This window comes from Anser brachyrhynchus, assembly GCF_964034855.1.
Source record: "Anser brachyrhynchus genome assembly, chromosome: 4".
In the NCBI taxonomy this organism is placed as follows: Eukaryota; Metazoa; Chordata; class Aves; order Anseriformes; family Anatidae; genus Anser; species Anser brachyrhynchus.
The window spans coordinates 49,752,084-49,773,754 of record NC_137698.1 but is presented as its reverse complement, the minus strand read 5'-3'; the positions used below and the strand labels follow the sequence as shown (position 1 = coordinate 49,773,754).

General features: G+C 36.9%; 1 protein-coding gene across 6 annotated transcripts in view; it reads right to left on the bottom strand.

Annotated features, from left to right (window-relative positions):
• DLC1 (DLC1 Rho GTPase activating protein) overlaps positions 1 to 21,671 on the bottom strand; it is a 281,768-nt gene that overhangs the window by 198,721 nt on the left and 61,376 nt on the right. For all 6 annotated transcript variants that reach the window (XM_080591587.1, XM_080591591.1, XM_080591590.1 and 3 more), the window contains one exon: positions 11,720 to 12,884. In XM_080591587.1, coding sequence (XP_080447713.1) covers positions 11,720 to 12,772 — 1,053 coding nt within the window. In that variant the 5' untranslated portion in view covers positions 12,773 to 12,884. The remainder of the gene's footprint in view (positions 1 to 11,719; positions 12,885 to 21,671) is intronic.

Sequence of the window (21,671 nt, the reverse complement as noted above, 5' to 3'; positions counted from 1 at the left end):
AAGAACATATTTTCAGCGACTGGCTCTGCAAACTCCTCCTTTCCCTCCCCCAAATGATGTGCCTTAGCAACAGTAAGGTGACTTCCCTTGAGGTCACCAGCAGAACTTCAGGGTTTGACAGATTGGCTATAATTGCACTATCCCACTTCGGTCAACACAAAAATGCCTTAAGTTTTCAAAACGACACTCTCTTAAAGCAGAGGTCGGTGGAAAGCATAGGGACGGAAAATCTGTTTCTATTTCAGTTGTGTATCTGGTAAGATGGAAAATTTTTCAAGTCTACACAGATGGTAAATAAATTTCTGCTACATGAGGCAGTTCCTGGAATAAAGAAATTTTCTCAAATAACAAGTGCCAATTTTTTTTTTTTTTTTTAAACAGCAAGACTTATTTTTAACTTTCCCAGGGACTTGTTGAGAGAACTGCAGAAGTGTCCTTTCACCTTCAGAATCCTGGTCTAACTCCAGAAATAGCCTCTAATGCCGTTCTCAGCATAGATGAGTTTTCTTTACACTTTAAAAGATGTTTCAAAGCAAAGATCAAAGCTCCGCAATTATGCTTTGCTGCTGGTAAACACTCCTGCTGAACGCTAGGGTTAGAAAATAAAGCTTCTATTTAAACCCTAAGGCAATCATCCCTGCTGACATTTAAACCTTCATCATTATGCTCCATGAGGCAATGCTGTTGACATGGACAGGTTGTCCTCCAGGAAGTGTTTTCTCGGGGTGCAAGCATCACTAACTGTAATGGAAAGGACTAGTCCAAAACTAGGGACCAAGACACTACAGGCTATCCCTGCTGATGAAGTCGTGAGAAGACACTTTTTTTTTTTTTTTTTGGTGTGTGTGTCAGGTCATCTTAGACAGCCTCATAAGAGGACTTGGTAGAGATTTGGCCCAAATGTTAAAGTGATGGCTGGGCAAAGGGACTACGAATCTTACTCTTAATGATGTCTGGAATAGCTCTATCCATCATACCAAGGCAGAGTACAAGTCATGGAAGTTGCTCATCTTTTCTTCCGGCAACTTTATATTCCCTTCCTAACCTGTTCACGGGACTCCACGACTCTGCGTTGCTGCTGCCTTAGGTCTGCAAAGAAACCCTATAAAATGATGATGCTCATGAGGAGAAAAATATACAGTATTCTCAAGTCACTGAGTGATCTTTCACTCACATACATGAGGAGAAACAAGCTCTATGAGGTTAATACTGCCACACAGAGATGAAGGTGTGAAATGAAGAAAAAAATTAATCGAAGAGTTTCTGAAAAGGCAGGAGTGAAAGGGAAGAATTAGTGATCTTAACATGCTGACAAGAAGAGTACAGATAAGATAAAGAATAACATTTTTGTCTGACTGAAAGTGTGGATGACCTAGAAAAAAATTAATTGACGTTCTAATCTTAGGCTTTTGTTACTATCCCCAAGACAGCAGGATTCAGGAATATATGTTTTTCTTCTGAATCTGATTAAAGCTGAGTCCCCCACAGTCATAACTATTCATAGACTTCGGTCTGCAAAAACACTACTGATTTAAAACACACATTGCAAAAGAACCTGCAGTTGCAATATGACTTTTCTAAAGGCTTATTAGAATGTTTGTGAAATTTGCTAAATTACAACTTCCGCAGAATATTTATCCACAAGAACCTTAATCAAGGAACAGCTATGGAGGAATTTCTCCCCAAATTGTTTGTGACTACTACTGCCAGTATTGAGGAAGGCAGATCATTCAGGAGGTACTTCTGTGAGCTGAGAAAGCTTTGTGCAGCTAAGAGTTGAACACTATGTGGGAAAATCAACTAATTTTCACCTACTCAATTTCCAGTTTTCCCCCACCTATATAACAGTCTCTCCGTATTTCTGTCCTGTTTGTCCTATTTCTTCTCTTCTCCACTCCCTTGCTATTTTACCTTCTATATAAGTGTAAAGCCTGAACAGGATACTATGCTCATCTACCACAGCAGCTTGTCACCATCTATCAAGCAGTAGGGAATTTTTGTAAATAGGTGAGTTTACAGTGCTGGAATGAATTCAGTGGATGCAGTGAGGTGTGATGTACACATACAGTTACCATGAAATTTGTGTGAGATAAATACAGCTTGGCATTTACCAGAAGAAAAGTGGATGGTTTCAGAAAATCTGGGTGTAGGAAAGTAGCTTAGTTTACATTCCCAAATTTTTGCTTGTGGCCATGCTCTTTCATTTTCATCACAGTGAAAAATGTCAATTTTTATTCCAAAATATATTCAAAGTTACGTGCTGCACAAGCCATAAGCTTTAGCACTGCTTATTTTTTATGTATTTCATGCCCTCATACCATACAGCCATGAATCACACATATCAATGTGCATGATATCATCAGTGTGTGTAAACCTTTTTAAGGAGAATGATAATACCAGCCAAGAGATTAAAACTTGTAGTACAACAGAATCAGCTCCTTAAAGGTTTTGTTATTATTATTAAAGTAGATATATTAGATAATATATTTTAGGCTAAAAAAAAGCTACCCAAATGAGTAAGACACTCAGGATATCCAAATAGGAACCTTTGTTTAATTGAATCTGCTATGTGCAAAAATGTTTGGGAAGGAGGCATCCCACGGGAAAGGATAAACAAACTTCCATTTAACATAAATATTTTACGTATTGCATTTGCTATTTTAACTCTTACGTAAGGTGAGACTGCAAAAACAATGTGAAACTTAAGATATGAAAGTTATTGCTGTAACAGGGCACATTATTGAAGGACATCCTCACGTTACAGTGAGCCAATTTTTCATTAACTCTGTGTGTATAAGCCAAGTTCATTGTGTTCTACTGTTGTAAAAGCACGAGACATCAGCTAAGACAGACTTATGAAGGAGACCAAGGATCTGGTTTACATTTGTCATACATTTACCCCAGCACATGCACACAGTCATGCATACATACAGAGAGCTGTATTGCTGCTCACATTTTTTTTTCCCAGGAGAAAGAATATCCATCTGAATTTGAATTCATAACCATTTTAGGCCATATCCTTCAGAGTCTGGAATGTTTTTTGGCAGCAGAAACAGTATTGTTTCGTTTCGTAAAATGTTCAATACACCCTATCTGTGGCATAGACCCCCTCGTCTCCACAAACCTCCTACAGTGTCATTAAGAGAGAGAGAGTGCGGTAGAATGACACGAGCATGAGCAACACATTTTTAGGTAGCTTTTGAGCAAAGGTACTACCAAGGTGGGAAGTAAGCATAAGAAAACCTGCAGAAAACATTTTGCAGATTGTTCCCACCCTGCTGCAGTTCAACCCGTGGGGGCTTCATTGCTTTCTTTGCTTTTAATTACTGGAATTGGTCAGATGCCTGCGGACTTACCCACCACCATACTGATGTGGCCAAATACTCCTCAACAGCAGTGGCAAAGATGCCACTGCTGCAAAGCCTCAGCTCCCAGGGCTGGCCAGGGTGGGCTGCTCTTCTCTGCCTGCTCCCCAGGCACAGCACTGCTAACAGAGGAGCTTTTGGTTTTAGCACGGGGCAGGTCTGCAACAGACAGGTGTGCTGAAAAAACTGCTGTGCTCTTGCTACAGCTTCAAAGGCTTACTAGTACAGACAGAGGGAGTGCTCTGATACTGACTTTCCAGGTTACTGCTCCACTGCCTGGGTTTTGATGGAAGCTGTATCTCCATACGCCCCTCAGATCTCTGTTCTCTCTCAGTTGTTAATTCAAAGTGAACATCGTGGTGGTGAAAAGGCAGGATGAACAGTTCCAGGAAGCAAACTCCTTTTCTTATATTTTGCTTTTACCAATGGAAAAATGTATTGTGGACAGTGGTGATGCCCCATGTACTCCAGAAGGCTTTGCCGAAGTGGTTTCATTCTGCTTCACATTTCCAGAAGCTATACATTTATTTTTGTCTACTAAGCCCACTCCTTTCTCATTTCTTAGCTTAGTTCCCTCAAAAATGTGGTGTGCTATTCTCGTGCCATTTTAGGAAGTTGGTCATTGGTCCATTCATTTATTATGACTTCAAACTGGCAATTTATAGTCTACAAACAGCAAATAATTGCCCTTTACCGTTCACAACTTCTTAAAAATTAATTTTAAAAACAAGAAAATTTTTTTTAAAAGTTTTCATTGAATTATTTTGAACCCAGACAAGATTAGAAATTTCTGAGTATTACTGCATGAAACTAAAGTTCTCTGCATTGATCCCTAGAGGTGTCTAATATCGCTTTGGTGGAGTGATCGTGTGTGACTATGAACCATATATAAATACAAATACTTTCATGACCATTTTAGGTAGCTGAAATCCAACTAATGCATAACTTGATGTGCAACAGTCTCTTGGTTTGCAGTCTAGACAACGCTGGCAGCCTCTAAAATTTATTGCTGAATACTGTCACAAAAATGTGTCAAATTAAAATTTGCATAAAGGTTATACTGTAATGGCCTGGCAATCATCCCATCCTGTACTGAGCTTGTTTTAAATACTTTTCAGATTGTTTGAAATACATCATACTTCAGTCCAAACACAAAGGAAGTCTGTGGGAAAGCATTCTTTAGCTTCCCAGATGGAGATAATATTTAAGATACATATTTTCATGAGAGGAACAGAGTAAATTCATGGTCATCTAATCACATTAACAGAAATGCTTTATGATCACCACTTTCTACTAATTACCATAGATAATATGCATAATTAAAAAAAATCAACTGTTTTAGTCGATTTATATTTTTGTCCTATATCTTCATTGTTAAACGGTAAATTTAGGAAGTAACTTCTCAATGCAGAAAAGAGAAATATTCATGACAGCCAAGATGGTTTAAGTTTGTTTTGTTTTTAAAGAAATCATACTATTCGTTTTGCTTTACTTGCAGCTCTTGCCAGATTCTTCCTGATGCCTTGAAAATTATGACCATTTAGTAGCAATGTGCAAATACAGCAAATTCTTTGTGGTGAAGCAACTGTTGATTTCAGTTGCCCACTGTACTAATACTACAGACTGTAGCTCTGAGACATGTGGCTTACAACTAGCCTTTCAAAAGCTCTTGTGGCTTCGGATCTCTCATCAGTTTTTGATAGCACTCATATTAACGTTATAGCTTTGGAAAAACATATATACATACTTTCCTAAAACTTTTAAAAAGTAGGTCTGAAAATGAAAAGAGATGTGGAAGTGGAACAATAGCAAATTTAGATTCTTTACATGAAAAAAAAAAAAGATTTCCATTGTTTGAATGACCATTTTGTGAACAGAGATACCAGATTTCCACAATTTGTATTTCCCACTGTCCTTCACAAAACTCAGAAAAAAACATTCGCTAGATGCCAAGATGATATTATTCATCTCCATGTATGAAAACAAATCTATTCTGGCATAACTGCATATCTGAATTATACAGGAAATATAGTTAAAGAACAATAATTTCAAAGTAATTTTGCTGCGATAGCTGCTTCTACAGTTACTAGCTTCTGTGGTCTCTAAGGTTACAAATTACTACAACACCCAAGTTCAGCAAGGCACTTAAACACATCCAAAAAACACAGCAGTTCCACTGACATACATTAATGCTTTTTTAATGTCTGGATTTAACCTGCAGAACCTTGGTCTCTTATGACCATTGTTATCCAAATTTTCAGAATTTCTAATTATCATAATAACTGGAGAATGTAGGAGATCATGTTCTGCATGTTGGATTGCTCCACTAGAATATTTGCAAGAGAATTATTAAAAAAATACATACTGAGAAAAACTGTGAAAAATGAATGCATTTATACATCACTTTTTTTTTTTGTAAAGATGTAAATAAAAATAATTGACTTTAAAAATCACTAACCTTTACAGCTGTCATCTTGCTCTAGCTGAACCACATTTGCAGACTAAATCTCATGATAAGGTAAATTCAATTCCCTATGGCCAAATCAGGCTATAGCATAAGTCATATTCTCATTTTTAATTGTGTTCCTGCATACTCCTTTCATTTATATTTGTACTTTTATCATCTGTGCGTGTCTTTCCTAGGCTGACCTGAGTTACTGCTACAATGCAACCCTAGCAAGGGTGTATCCCGAACCAGTCCACATCTGCCATTATTACCTATGTACTAATAATTTAGTCTGGGATCCCTACTAAACCAGTTTCTATACAGAAATACACTAAGAGCTATGCTAAATTAAAAAAAAAAGAAATTGAAGACTGGTATGAAAATGGAAATTTAAATCAACTTAAATTAATTCAGCTTATTATTAATAATATAGTTTTTTATTTTTTAAATTAAATTATACCAGTAAACAAAGACAGGATCAAGGTAAGTGGGGATTAAGACACCAGAAAGACATACTTGTGACAGGTCTGGAAACCTAATGGCTGGTATTTTTATGGCAATAAAATAAGAAATAGATCTAAAAATGTTGGATACAATTGTTCAAAACAGGTTCGCATTATTTTTTCAAGAAGAATCTAGTGCTGACAACTGACTACTCAATGGAAAAGGATCATGTGCTATGAATAGTAGAGACAGCAGTGAAAAGGCTTGTAAGGAAATCATTGAAGTAAAATAGGTACCTCTTTTATGAATTTTTTGGAAGCATTCCTACCACCTCTCCCCCAGGTACCTTACTGGGATGATGAAGCCAGCAGGCAAGGTTATGGAAGCTTCCTCTGAAGTCATTTTGCAGGGTGATACAAGCAGAAGCTTGTGGAAGAAACTAACTTTCTAACTCTCCATAAATAGCATAGTTTTAACCTTGTAATACCGAATATATTACAGATTATAACGGAAGAATCATCCTTCACATCTCATGGACAAAGACTAATACTCAAGTAGCAAATATGGATGGAAAGGACTGAATTTAGCTAAGCATTTTTTTTTGTTAATGTTAATATAACAGTAAATGATGAAATAATGGAACAACCTTTATTGCATCAGTACAGAAAACGATAAATCTAACTTTAAGAACCACAAAAGTTTTAGTGTGGGGAAGAGGCACAGCTATACAGAAATGGGTTTCTACCTTTCTACCTGGGTTTCTTTCTTCATTTACTGCCATCCTTATTATCTTTTCTTTAAATTAATTTGCATCTTGTTGACACCGACTGATACTGGCTGTGTCCTTTGCAGAACACATAGCATTTAATCTAGATACGTGGCTTAAAATAGTAACAATAATAGTGAGCATTAGGGAATAGCCCTAATTGTTATACTCTCCAGTCTTTTCAGACTGACTTAGAGATAATATAAACTATTTGAAATTGGAAAGCTTCTAAGGTGGCCACCAGAAAGAGTTATGAGTAGATAACACTAAATGTAGAAGTCCCATAAAAGAGTAATGTGGGATTCATGCACTGAAAAGATTGGTTACTTCATTTTTTTTTTCAGCGTCACATAACCAAAATCTCTTCATGAACTTAATCCAGTCTGAGATTACATGTGAAGAGAAACTAACAAAAAATCAAATATACTCCAGTTATTTTGATAACCGAATTAGCTCTCCCTGAAGGAATATCCCAGGCTATATCTTTTCTTTGAAGGAATAGAGCTGACATAACTTTCAAATCAGGCACAATACATCCATAACATTTCCTGAAATCAATTACATATTGATTTCTAATTTCACTGCACTATGCGCAGTAAAGTTCAGCCAGCACTTTATCACCATTAATCTTACAAAAATTTATTACTACTCTTTACCACTTGAGTGATAAAGATGCTCAAGTATCTCCATAGTAAAACAGAAGTTTCACATTAGAAGAGAACCCCAAAAGTTTCAGAAATAATACTTAATTTAGATAAGCAACCAAAAGTTCATCCTCTGATCCAAAGTTTATCTGAACTATCTTAAACATGACTTAGAAGTCCTAGAGAGCCTATTTTTAGAAGATTTACTTGAAAGCTCTTTCTATGGAGTTCTCAAAAAATACTGTCTTTCTCTGTTTCTTCCACAGGTTTATGAAAATAACAACATTATTAAGCACTGCAAAAGAACATTGGTTTGAGATGCCTGAGGAAAAGGCTGCTTTCAAAGCAGCAAATTTATATTTTCTTATATCATTACAGTCTAGAACACAAAATATGGCAGACTGAAAAGTATTAAATTATTGCAATGAATTACAGATTTTCAGTAAACTGTTCTTAATTGTGTGCACCTCTTCATAGGAGAGGTTCTTAACTGTGTGCCTTAACCCACTTGCTATTTTGTGTTGAAAAACTATTTTAGCTAACATTTTACAGTTCTGGTGCACTTGTGCACCTACTCAGTAGTCCCCACCAAAGATTTTGCTTCCTATCCCTAATCTTGATGAAACGAGCAGCTTGGAGAAAGTGTAAAACAGAGCACAAGCAAAAATTTGCAAAGCTCTTTACAGGGTAATAGCTATTTTCTTCCCATTTTACAATCAACCTATAGTAACTAAACTTTCTCCTTTTGGTGGTATGCCCTTGAGAATAAATAATCAATACTTTCTGGTTTTGCATAAAGTTGTTCTCTAAAACCTCCATTGCACTATACACATGAACATACATGTGAGCTATCGGTATTCCCCTGAGCTAAAAACGTTAGAGCTCATTTGTTCCAAAGATTATTCAAATCTCTGGAAAATCAGAATGTACGATTGTCATTGCTTTAAATCTAAAATTTATATAATCCGGGACAGCATGCAGTAGGGACTAGTTGGTGTAACCACATTTAATAAATCCATTTATGCTTTTGCTACTGTGTGTCATTAATAACCATCAGCTTTATGTTATAGATAAACAGAATTGACTTTTAGTCAACACATACACACACAAAAAAAGGAAAGTTTGATTACTGTGGGATTTTTCATTTAGACTTATCATCATTAATTTATCACAATTAAATTCAGGCTCTTCCTACTTCTGAAGCTTAAGAAGTCTTTCTCAGAAAGCAAAGGAGAAGACAGCACTGTGCCTCAACTATCTGAACCCTGGTGACTTGAAGAAGCAAAGAATGCTGTAACAGCTGGACCTGACTGCAAAAAGCATCCGCAGTGTCAGTACATCCATCATGACTAAACCAATTTACTGAAATGGAGCTAGTGTTGGTCAAAGTTGCTAAACTTAAGCCCTTAAGCCCCCAAACCTACATTCATCTGCAGAGCAAGCACAACAGATTCACACTGTCTCACCTCAGCTTCAGTCTGAAGGCAGCAGATCACAAGATAAGAGGAGAGGTCATGCACTGTTGCCACAATTAAAAGCAGTTTAAAATATGTTAACGAGGAACAGGTTTTCAGAAGAATTTAGTACCAGCAAGAGCAAAGTGATGTTGACTCAGAGGTCCTAAGATCTTAGCTGTCATCAAAGTACCTGAGTTCAGCACTTTTCTGTGGTCCCCCAGGGTGCCACCTTGAGGTGTGGGTGCCCCGATACCTTTAGCAATTCATCTCCATTTGCCTCTTCCAGTATTCTGACCTCTACGAGCACATATTTATGTGCAACTATAATTGACACTGAGCATTAATCAGACAGTGGTGTGTTTTAGGCCTTGACTGCACTGTGTGAACTGCTGACCTTGAGAGAAAAGGTTTTATATACCATTCCCAATTCCTTAGGTCTTCCCGTCACTGCAAAGCAAATACTTGACATTTATGGATGGATTCAGTTTCAAGTCTGTTGTTTTTTTAATGTTTTGTTAAAGTTATAAAAGTGGCTTTCAGGGAAAGTTTGTAAACATAGGCACATTTTTCATTACAGATTATAACCAACACAGACAGCCTTTTGTAAAAGTGAATGATTAAATATAAGTGATAAAATCCCACAAGCAGGAACATTGTTTGTAGAAGTGTCCTGCAAACTTAGAGATAAATAATACCAGATGCAACAGATCTCTCTCCCCTTTTGCCAAGCAGTTGTTGGTTGAGTTCTTTAAACCAAAGCATTATGAAGTGACTCCTTCAGATCTGCTCCTTCCGAATTTGTCCCCCTTGACTACAAACATGGCTTCGCAGTTGCTACAGCCATGTAACTCTCAACCTTCACTGAAGCAACTTTTTTTTTTTTTTTTTTTTTTTGCTTCTTTCTATGCTCACTTGCTCTCTTAGTTTTTCTCACTGTTACAGTCTCCCTGGAACCTATATATTTTGTTTATTTAAGTATTTAATGACACAAACACAAAGCACAAATATATTCTCAAATATAATTCTGAGCTTACATTTAAAATATGAGTGCATGACCTCAAAACAAGAAATAAGAAGATACATAGGAACCAGCATTATCAAAGCTAGTCAAAGTATATATTACACTGAAAGCTAATGTGGGCAGAGTCACTGCGCAGTGATTGTACATAACAAAAAGAAACTGAATCTGTATTTTTGAATGAGGTTTTGAAACTACACTATAAAAATTAATCTTGCTAACAATATGACATGTTTGTATCAATATAAGCAACTATGCTTAGTAAAAAAGGAGATGCAGAAAAAGCAGTTGAGACTATGGTTATCATAATCAATTAGTTTTCCAATACAATATCTATTAATTAAAAAAATAAAAATTGAAATTTTACCTACAGATGGGTGTTTAGCATTTCTGGTACTGCTAATCATGTGGTTAATCCTGTTTTTTTAGTTGTAACTCGGAGTCATAGCTACTGCAAGGTCAGTCAAACAGTTGGCACATTAACTGTGATTGCATGAACTACTAAGGGAAGACAGGCTTTAAGAGCTTCTGAAACCTTTTGCAAAAGTCACAAACAGTTTCCAACCATATCACTTTACTGTTAACTTTAGTAAAGGGATTATGCAAGGGAGCAAGGACCAGCTACTCAGGATGCTGTGTTGGCATACAGTACTTTAGAACATATGAGTTTGTGCTCTAGGATTTGTGGTTCAGTGAAACAACTACTGAGGCGCTACAACTGATTAAAAAAAAAAAGAAAAAAGAAAAACAGAACCAACAAACAACACCAGAATTAACAGAGAACAGATTTATAAAAAACAGACAAAAAATGTATTATGTCAAATGAAAAAAGGCAAGGAGGAGTAAACAATTAGACGCTGGTTATTAGGAAGAATTAGCAGGATAGCTCGGAAAGCCAGACTTCAGGATGAATCCTGTAGTGCCACAGCCAGCAAAACTCCTTCCATGAAAGCCAATGGGAGCTTTATTGCTGGGGAATCTGGCCATTAAAAGTTTTGGAATGATACTCTTCCTTACTTTGTGTAGAAAGGGTAACTCTCAGGTTGCTTTAAAATTACATTGTTTCAAACTCAGAAATAGTTGTTTTTGTTCATAGGGCTGACCTGAAAACTGAAGAACTACTGTAAAATTTTTCCATGTCCTTTTTTCCTCTTGCACTTTTGTTCCACTTTTTCCCCTGTTCTTTTTGAATAAGATTTCCAAACCTCTAGGCACAATCTCTTTCCTAAAACAGCTAATGATACTTGATAGCAACCGAAATAATAACAATAAACCCAAACCCACTGAAGATGCTGATCCATTTAGCCCTGAGCAACATATAAATATATATATAAACACAATGAAGTGAACATAAAGGAATTTCCAAATTCACAGCTCAACCATTCTCAAACCTTAAAAGTTTCTGAAACTCAAACCTGTAGCCACATTTTTCTCAAAACTATTTGAAGAAAAATCTGACAATAAAAAAAAAAAGGCTGAAAAATACATTTTATTTCCAATCAGTAAGTCACAGAATCATGTTTGTAAGAAACTGGGGGAAAACATTGGAAACAACCTCTGCAGTTTACAAGCATCCTACCTTTCTTTTGCGCAGTTTCACTTGACTGTCTGAATATTCTTGTGTGGTCAAATGATTCCTTAAATGTAAACACTGAATATCTTCTGCTGAACTGACATTTGAAAGGCATTTGTTTTCAGGGGCCGCTTGAGGTTCTGTGAAACCACTTTCATCCAGACCATTTTCCACTGCTGCGATGTGAGAGCAAGGAGAAGATTGCATAAGGCAGTCGCTGGATTCCACTGATGAACATGGTTGTCTATCACTGCTGGTGCATGAATCAGAAGAAATCCCACTTTCTACCACATTACACTCAGACTTTCCAAGCCCATCTTTAAAAGCATCAGATTTCCTGCGCTGTTGTGCAATTACAGCAGTATGAAGCAGCTGTTTCCCAGGCATAATAATTTCTTTCACATTTGGAGAATTAGAAAGATTTTCTTTCTCTACACTTACTACTTCATTTAAGCCTTCATAATTACAAAGCTCCAGGCTTTTTCCAATACTGCCACAAGTGTCTTCTTCCATCTCCTCTTTAGGAACTATGTCACAACCAGGTTTCTTACTAATATCCCCAATTATACCAGATGCTTCAGTTTCCTTGTTACCCTCCATCATTGGTACCATCTGTGCTAAGGAGCCTGCTCCATTTAAATTCTTTTCTTCAGCTTCTGGTTCCCTTCCAACAGCAGTGATGTGGTAGTTAACACTATCCAGGTTGAGTGTCGAATAGTCATCATCGTCATCAGACACATGGACTAGAGTTTCTGTGCTGGCCTCCAGAAAATGCTCCTCATCTTCATGGTTATCATTTTCATCCACCTCCTTTGAAACATTTCCAAGCTGCTTTGCAGGGAAGCCAATCGGCTCTCCACTGTGACAGCATTCTGGAAACGAAGCGCATTTTTCTTTCCGGTCCACACTCAAAACCTCATCTTTTTCCATACTTGTCTGCAAGTTATCAGCTACGAGTCCGTGACGACATGCTGTATTATACTCCACAGACTCTAAAGCCAATCCCATCCACTGGGTCACATGCTCTTCCCAGCTTTTCTTTCTGATTGCTAGAGACATGTCATAACAGTTCAGCAGCAGGCTACAGCGTACCTTCCATGGAGGACCAAAGGAGATGTCATGGCTGCTGTGCGCTGCTCCAGAAGGAGAGAGGGTTTCATTGTTTTAACATCTGCAAGAAATGAAAAAATAAATAAGGAAAAAGAAAAAAAGACTAGGTTATTGAATCAACTCCAAATTTAAAAAGAAAAAGAAAAAGAGGGAAAGAACAGTTTAAACAAAAGTGTAAAAGCAAGATAAGTCTGTGGGACCAGAAGGACAGGAATTTAGAAGACCGTTTTGTTTAAAGTTTTAATACTTTTCATACAAGACCTGACAGTACTCATAATTCAGTAGAGCTTTTTTCTGATTATTCTCCATTATCAAGTAAACAAAAATGTTATAAATAGGCACATGGATATGCAAGTAGCTCAAGAGCCAAATTCTGACGACTCTCTTCACTACGTCTGTCATAAGATATTAATTTCCATGGATATAAATTGCATTATGTCTTATGATTGCTTTGCGCACACAGTTACTTTGTATTTCTTCTTCATTCAGGGTTACCCCTCCGGAGAAGTACTTTGGCAGTTTCACAAAGAAAAAGGGCAAAACTTGAGGGTTATTCTAAATCTTACCAAAGTTATAACCACTCCACTTATGAGTAGCTTTGGGCCAGAATTTTTGCCATTCAGAGGCTCTCATTTTAATGATCATTTCATTCTCTTCAGGACAAGTTATAGTTACAAATGTTACATGAAACTGCAGGAAGTAGTAGTTGTTGTGTGATAGAAAAAAATACAACTCTAGGAAAACTAATTTAAGGTTTGAGCATATTCCTTACCTCAAAAACATCATAAAACCCAGAGGAAAAAAAAAAAAAAAGGAAAAACTAAAACCAAACCAAACCAAAGACAACCTTGGTGAATATATTCAGGATCTACTAATGTAAGGAAGGGATTAAACCCTTCTTTAGTATGGGGGTCTCCAGAACGGTAACTTGTAAGCCAGCATGGTCAGCCACAACCATGCATCTCGCCTGGACTGTCAGGGTCTGCCACAGCCCACTGTCCCCACCCAACTGTACAGGTATTTTTCATTGACTTCCAGATGATAACATTTGAGATACATTAATCTTGTCACATTGCTTGTTCAAATTAACACAAAGAAAAGACCTCATATTAATTTATGCATTATAAGACGTTCTTTGTCAAATAACAAAGCAGAACTTCCGGCCCATAAAATATCAGAGGTTCAAGGAGCAGGTGCTTCTACTTTACACTCCCTACATAAGAACTGTCAGCACTCGGATCTGCTTATTGATTTCAGCAATAAAGAAGATTAAGTACTAAGTTTGTTCTGGGTCATTTCAGTCCACTAAGACAAATTCTGATTGCCCACCAGGCTACAAAGCTGTGTTGACAAATCACACGCCCGAATGTATAAAAGTATTCATCTTCAAGGAAATGCAGAATTATGCCTGTGCAACCAAACCTCTGTAAATTATGTCTTGACAGAGTGACTTTTAGGACTGAGTTGTACACACTCTTAGATTTTTAACCTTCTCTGAGGATGGCAAGTTTTGTTTCACATTCACATTTTCCACCTCTGTGGAGACTGTGCTTAAAAAGAAAATATATTCATAGGGTAAGAGAATTCCATGCACAAGTCATTAGCGTGTGGGAGGCAGAGGAAAACGGAAAGTAACACACGCAGCCAGGCCAAAAAAAATGATCTGCTTTCAGAGGCAAAATTTGGTAGTAAGAAGTTAATTCAGCTTTAAGTTTCTCTTTTCTTTCCTGGTTGAATATGAGAGCAAGCTTAAATATTGATGTGTAAAGTCAGATTACTGCATAAATTTGCAGTGCATTTGCACTCTTATTCTGACTTCATATTTATATTTTCCTACTATTTAACTGTGCATGGTCCAAAATTACTACAGATCCATAATTAAAATTTAACTTCTCTTGTACCTTTCTCTGAGTGACCATAAAGCTCTCCAGAAACAATTTAATTGGTTTGACAACAGTGCTTTGTTTTGACCTCTGAAGGTTTACTAAAGTTTACTAAAAGGTGCTCTATGGTTTCTGCTGTCCTCCATTAGCACTGCTAAGAGTCGCACCTGGGTGCAATTCATTTGCAGCTTCCCTCTGTCTTCCGCCCCTACTAGAAGCTCTGCTTAAGCTCCAACTCCCTTAAAAAAAGTTATATAAAAAAAAAAGTTGCTACAGCGAGTTGCTACAGCCACACATGGGAATTTCTGACAAAAATATATATATATCAAGAAAAAAGACTAGTGTGAGAAGTTAAAAAAGGCAACTTCCTAATGGCATTCATGCATCCACCTCCTTCAGATTTAGGCTGCTTGTGGTGTGCAGCATGCAGGCATTCAGAGAGTTAAAGGGCGTGTGTTAATCTTGCTGCTGTTAAATGGAGTTACACGTGTACAGAAAGAGGAGAACAGATCCCTTACTGTTTTTCATTTTTTGGATGTAGAGAGTTATATTTCATGGGGGATGAAAAACAAATAAATTTTACTTGAGGAACCTTTCTGTTTTACTTGTGCTATCACTAGTTTTGGGTGCCTAGTAGACTGCAGAAAAAAAAAATGATTAAAAAGGAGAATACTCAATTCCTTGCCTGAAATGCAAGACAAATAAATATATGACAAGGGCACTTTCATTGTTCTCTAAAAATATCAGCTTATGTTAATGCCGAGTATGAAAAAATTACCTTACACACGCCTGCTATCTGGGCAGCTCCGAGTCACCAGAGCCCCCTCATTCCCTTGGCACGTGGAGAGCCCCCAGTTTGATGGAAGCTCACTTCCCTTCAGCTCCCTCCTCCACTCCCCAAAGGCTGCATTATCTGCTACAATTCAGCTTAGAAATTCTTTCCCTGCTACAATTGTGCAATAGTTATGGGTCAACAATAAGCTTTTCTCTCTTTTCCACCTCCACACGAGGGTAACTTATTTCCTTTGCACTCACATAAGCTGTGCTTGGGAAGGTCCACCACTCCAGACCTCTGAACAAGATTCATGACTGTGCTCCTTTCTCTGCCAGAGAGAAAAGAGTGCTGCCTCTTTGCAGAAGAAAGGGTTCCTACTTTTTTTCCTGTTATTGTTGCCTACCTTTTTATTGATGTGCAGCCCCTTTCTGTTCAATGTAAATCGTAACGGAAACGAAAAGCAGGACAACATTCTGTGCGTTCAGTTTTGGAAGCTTTGCATAAAGTCTCATGGAACTTATAGTTACTTTGCAATAGACAAAGCACGGAGTAAAAACCTGTATGAGATGAACTGGTAGGCTATCCTATAAGTAGATTGTCTAATATTTTCCTTTAAGAAGGTTTCTTATGATTTTTCTGCAGCAGCTCAAATTAAACTGTTTCAAGGAGGCTTTTGAAATTGGGACAGAGAAGTGTCCTCTCTTTATCTCATGATATTCCACACAGGGGAGGCTGGGACACACAGCCAGGACTCTCTGGTCCCTCTCTGGTCCTCCTCAGCCTCCCAGGACACAAGACAGGAGCCCACCCTGGTTTTTTTTTTTTTCCATGGTGGAGAAAGTGGTGAGGGAAGAAGTGTGGAGCCCCTCAGCAACCGCCACCCCACAGTGGCACAGGACAGGCCAGCTACGGCAAGGCAGGCACAGTGAGCCATCACCATGCAGGGGGACACCCTGAATGCATCCCTGGCAGTACAACCCCTACCACACCAAGTGAAATTCAGTTTTTGCTAGTTATTTGCACATGATGCAAATCTTTGTTGCAAAAGAGTAAGGCTAAGTGTTGGCTTAAAAACTTACACTGAGATGAAAGGCTGTTTCATTAAATTTTTTACGTAGCAGGCACATGTAAGCAACTGAGATCAAGCAGAAATATTTATTTGGTTATCATTATTTTATCTTTGTTGGTCTGTGACCCCGGTCAGCAAACTTTGTTTAAGGAAGTCTGAGTGAACAGGGTCTGTTTCCTATAAACTCATCTCACATCTTCCTGGTCTGGCTTACATTCAGCTCTTTCAGTAACTCCATACCAAGCTCTGAGACAGAATGTTGTTTACAAATAATTTGAGATAAAACATAACCCTCTAGGTCTTCGCTCAGCTAGTTATTTTAACATATCTTCTGTTTTAGAATTTACAGTCCTTCCCTCTCTTATTTCCTGGATACATACCACTCATTGGATTTCACTGAAGCGGGGGCTCACCTTGTCTGCAGTTGCTAAATAAACAGGCTTTGTGGTGCATTTGTGTAGATCATTCTAAACTGATTTCCTGGAATATAAATATAAGGAATATTTGTTGCAGGGTATCCGTCTAGTGAATACCTGATGCAATTCCCTTATTTTCTTTTAAATGTAGAAGATAATCATGTAGCTGCAAAAATTAAAATTATTGAAAGTAAATAATAGTAAAAGGCTATGGCTATTTTAACAGCTTTTTTTTCCAGAAAGTATGTGATGCATACTTGATTTTATATATATATATATATATATATATATATAAAAGCTGAAGAAGACTTACCTATACCAAGGTAAGCAAGAATATTAAAACTGACTCTGGTACACTGCATATTATTTTTAAAGGACTCAATAATTAATGCAATATAAGTATAGAGAAAATATAGCTTATTAGACAGTGCCCACCTAAAACTTTCCCCTTCTGCCTCTGTTTTTTCAAAACAAAAACTATTGAAAGTGAAAGTGTCAAAAATAAAAATTCTAATCTACCTTTCTCCTTACATTTTCTTTGTCAATGTATTTTTATGCTGAAAAATTAACATTAGCAGCTATGTTGCATATATAACATTTAGGACCATAGCCTATCTCACAAACCCTAAAGAAGTTGCTGTCACCTGTGAGATAACTGATATGAACTCTGCTAAGTTTGTCTTGACAAGAATTATCCAAATGGAAAAGTTTCAGTGACTTAGTATTCTTAATATTTTTGCATACAAAGCCGGACAGACAGGGATTTTCTGATGTAGCTATAATACAATGGTAGGTGCATAAGAACTGAAGGATACATTGCATTATTTTGGATTACTACAAGCCATTGGCTAAGTTTTTGTTGATACTCATGTCCCATAACAGTTGAAGAGAGAATGAATAACAGTTATGCGCAACATACAGCCATTTTATTTTACAAAACAAACCAAAACATTCTAGCATATGAAACAAGTATTTTCTTGAATTATTCTTGTTCCTCACTTTGTGACAAAATACTTGAAAAAAATAACATGCAATACTAAAAAAATCACACAACTCTCTCAAAGACTAATATTAGAATGATATTGAATTGTGCCTTTAATATGCACCAGATAGATGCCCTGCAGTGGACAGTGTGGCTTTAGTATTGCCATTTATTACAGAGGTATGATCTAAGTGCAATATGCAATAATTCCTACCAGCACATAATATAGGGTTTTAAAAATAGACTGTTTCAATGCACCACCAATTGCCGGCCAGCTATAAATCAAGTAGGAAAAAAAAGTCAACAGATCACAACCCTCAGATCAAAAGCTAACAACCCACAGAGATAAGTCTGAGGAACTGACTTGGGTTGAAACATCAGTCAGAAGAGTTTTCAGGACAAGAAAACAAAGAGATCAGGAACAAAATGGTTGAGCTGCGTAACAATACTCAAATAAGAAATCACTTGTAAACTTAAAAAAAAAAAAGAACAAAAAATGTCGCATAACTCTGATAGTTACCCACTATGCACATGGGAATTGGAAGGGGACAGTTATGATGATTGCAAGCCAGAGGGGGGAAAAACTGGGGAACTGCAAGATGGATATGCTTTTAAGCTAATGGAAAGCGTGTTTGTAGTCGGAGATGAGTTTTACGTGAGCAGAGGTAGAGGGGATCCTGACCAGGGCTCAGGTGTGAGAAGTACAGCCTTTGGGGGGCAAGAAAGACTCTTGCACTCTTTTCACTGATCATGAAGAAGGAGGAGAAGCAGAGGGACTTCTGGCCCAGACATTTCCATCTTCTTACTAAGCCTCATGGATTGTATCTCCTCAAAACGAGAAAGTTGGAGGAACAGGAAGAGTTGCCCAGCAAACAGCTTTGAGGTGCTGGGATCAATGCAGGAGTGTGCCAAAAGCTGGTTTCAAAACCAAGTCAAATCAAATCAACTTGGTCCTGAACTATATACTTACAAGTCTGATCTCTGTACACAAAATTAGCTGAAAAATCTAATGAAGAGTGAAAATTAAAAATAAAAAAAAAAAAGAAAAAAGAATATTAGATTTATTTTTTAAAAAAACCAAAGGGAAATAATCAATAGATTTGTAATTTTCAATATTACAACTTGTGCTGTTTAGTTTATTCAGAAGGAGAAAAGAAGTGAAATGGCAAAGTTTGTTAGTGACACAGCAGCGTTTATTCAGAAAATTGACAGAAGAACTACAGAGGGACCCAATAGTGAACAGTTAGGAAATGAAGTGGTGTATGAAATTTCCTGTCAATAAATACAACAGAATGCAGATAGGAAAAAATAACTCCAACTATAAATGCATAATAATAACCTCTATGTTATCTGCTACCAATCCGAATAAAAGATCTAAGAAAGGCTGTGGCTGATAATCTGGAATGGAATCACAAAGTTTAGTCAAAATTAGAAAGTATGTAACACAGTAGGAAAAACAGAGACTGAGCATAAAGTTACAAAATGATGTTTTCATCTCAGAGAGAAATAGAGCAGGAAAAGGTGTAGCAAAAAGCAATAAAGAGGATGAAAAGTATGGTATAGCTTCTGTTTGAGGGGCCATGAAACAGACTTAAGATTTCCTGCCTGGGAAAGAGGTAATTCAGAGCCACATAAGACATCAACAGTATAATGGAGAATATTCACCATGCCCACGCTGCAGGAATTTGCAGAAGATCAAAGTAGAAATAGCAAGCAGAAGTATCAAACCAGATTTATTTTTTTGCTTTGCCACATAAGGAAATAGAAGTTAAAATGAATAGTAAATATAAGTTATACACTGCAAAACGTTCACGATTTCTAATTGAAATAAAAACACACAAAAAAATTTAATCAAGTGATGTACCTGTACATTTGTGACTTGATAAGGATTTCCTCTCTCCAGTAGTGATCAGTTTCATTATCCTTTTAACAAATTAATTTCTGTTGTCCTTTACAGATTCTGACATGTCAGATATACTCATTACAGTTTAATGTCTATGAAAACATAATACTTTTAAGTCTGATTAAATCCATTCCGTAAATGTCATTTAACATATTACAGAATATTGTAGTACTATCCAGCAGTATTATAAGAACTCATTATAGTAGATGCCTTAAATTACATCAGGAGGTTGGCAAGTTGTTCATTCAGACACATCTGAAGTCTCATTTGTTTAGTGCAAATATTATTGGTTCTTAAGATATGAACCCTAAGATATGAACCCAAAATTTGTCAGATGCCTTTATTTACTGTTAAAAAACAAAACAGTGTTGAGTTACTTTTCTTTTTGTTACTCCACAAAAAGGAGCTGCATTACCAGTGCTCATTGTCATACAAAGAGGGCTTTTACTTGTAGCCAACATGTGATTACACTGGGGTTTAGCTTGGTTGCATTTGTATTTGGTACATTTCCAGCACTGAGCCTCAGATCAGCTGAGCCTCTTCCTCAAGGATGAGAAAGGGGAAATGACAGGATCCAAGCTGATCCACAGTTATCCATGCTTACTTAAGATCTATATTATTTACACCCAATTTAATTATCAAATCAAAACCAATCTAAACAGCAATTAAAAATACCCAAATTTGTAGTTTTGTGCTATTTGACATTGATGAAAAGTCAAGACAAAAATGAAAGAATATTTTAAGTATTTATTGTGTAATTATTCTAATTCATATTAATGCTGTTTTAATATATTTCAATATATTTAATGATCAGCATTAAATTCTTATTAACTATTAATGATAATTGAATGTTCCCCATCACCTTATTTCAGAGTGAAAACAGCCATCAAATTTAAAACTGTCCACTAGAAAAAATAAGGTTTTAACATAAAAATTCCATTTTCAGAAGTGAGGTCTCCTATAAGAAAATCTTGTTTTTGTGCTTTCATGTCTGCCCTACCAATCGTCTCGCCAAATTCTTTCTGCTATCCACCCTTGGAGAGCAGAAAAAAAACCACATCATTGGCAGATTATTTAACACCTCCATTCATGCTTCTCTTGGCGAGAAGCAAATTGACAAGACAAGACAGTAAAAAAAAAAAAAAAGACAAGAAGTAAATATAGCCATCTCATAGGACATGTCAAACCAGAAAGCTGTGGCTATTTTTCTGGTCCTGAATTAGGACAATTTTTTCCCACCCACCCCCACTATTTTTTTTTGGGGTGGAAGAAATGCCATTTTCTAGCCAGCTCTCGTGAAAAAAAAATAAATAATTTTCTAGCTACAGGAGGTCCTTTGGAAAACACTACATTAACCAGATTGTATTCCTGTTGCCTTTTAAATTTAAGGTTCTAATAGAGTGCTTCCATATAAAGAAGAGTTGGTAGTGCTTGTTACAGCCTATGAATCCCAAGACACTATAGACAATGACTGTTAGAAACCATTGCCCTTACTGAATAGAATAACAGAATCACAGAATGGCTGAGGTTGGAAGGGACCTCTGAAGATCATCTAGTTCAACGCCCCTGCCAAGCAGGATTACCTAGAGCACATTGCACAGCATGGCATCCAGGCGGGTTTTGAATATCTCCAGAGAAGGAGACTCCACAACCTCTCTGGGCTACCTGTGCCAGTGCTCTGTCACACTCAGAGTAAATGCCCTCTCATACTCAGCTGGACCACTAGCATGTTTTCATCATGGCTGTGCAAAGGACTACCAAGTATTTTTGTCACTATTATACTTATCCTTCATAAATAAAACATTGAAAATGATTTTCCA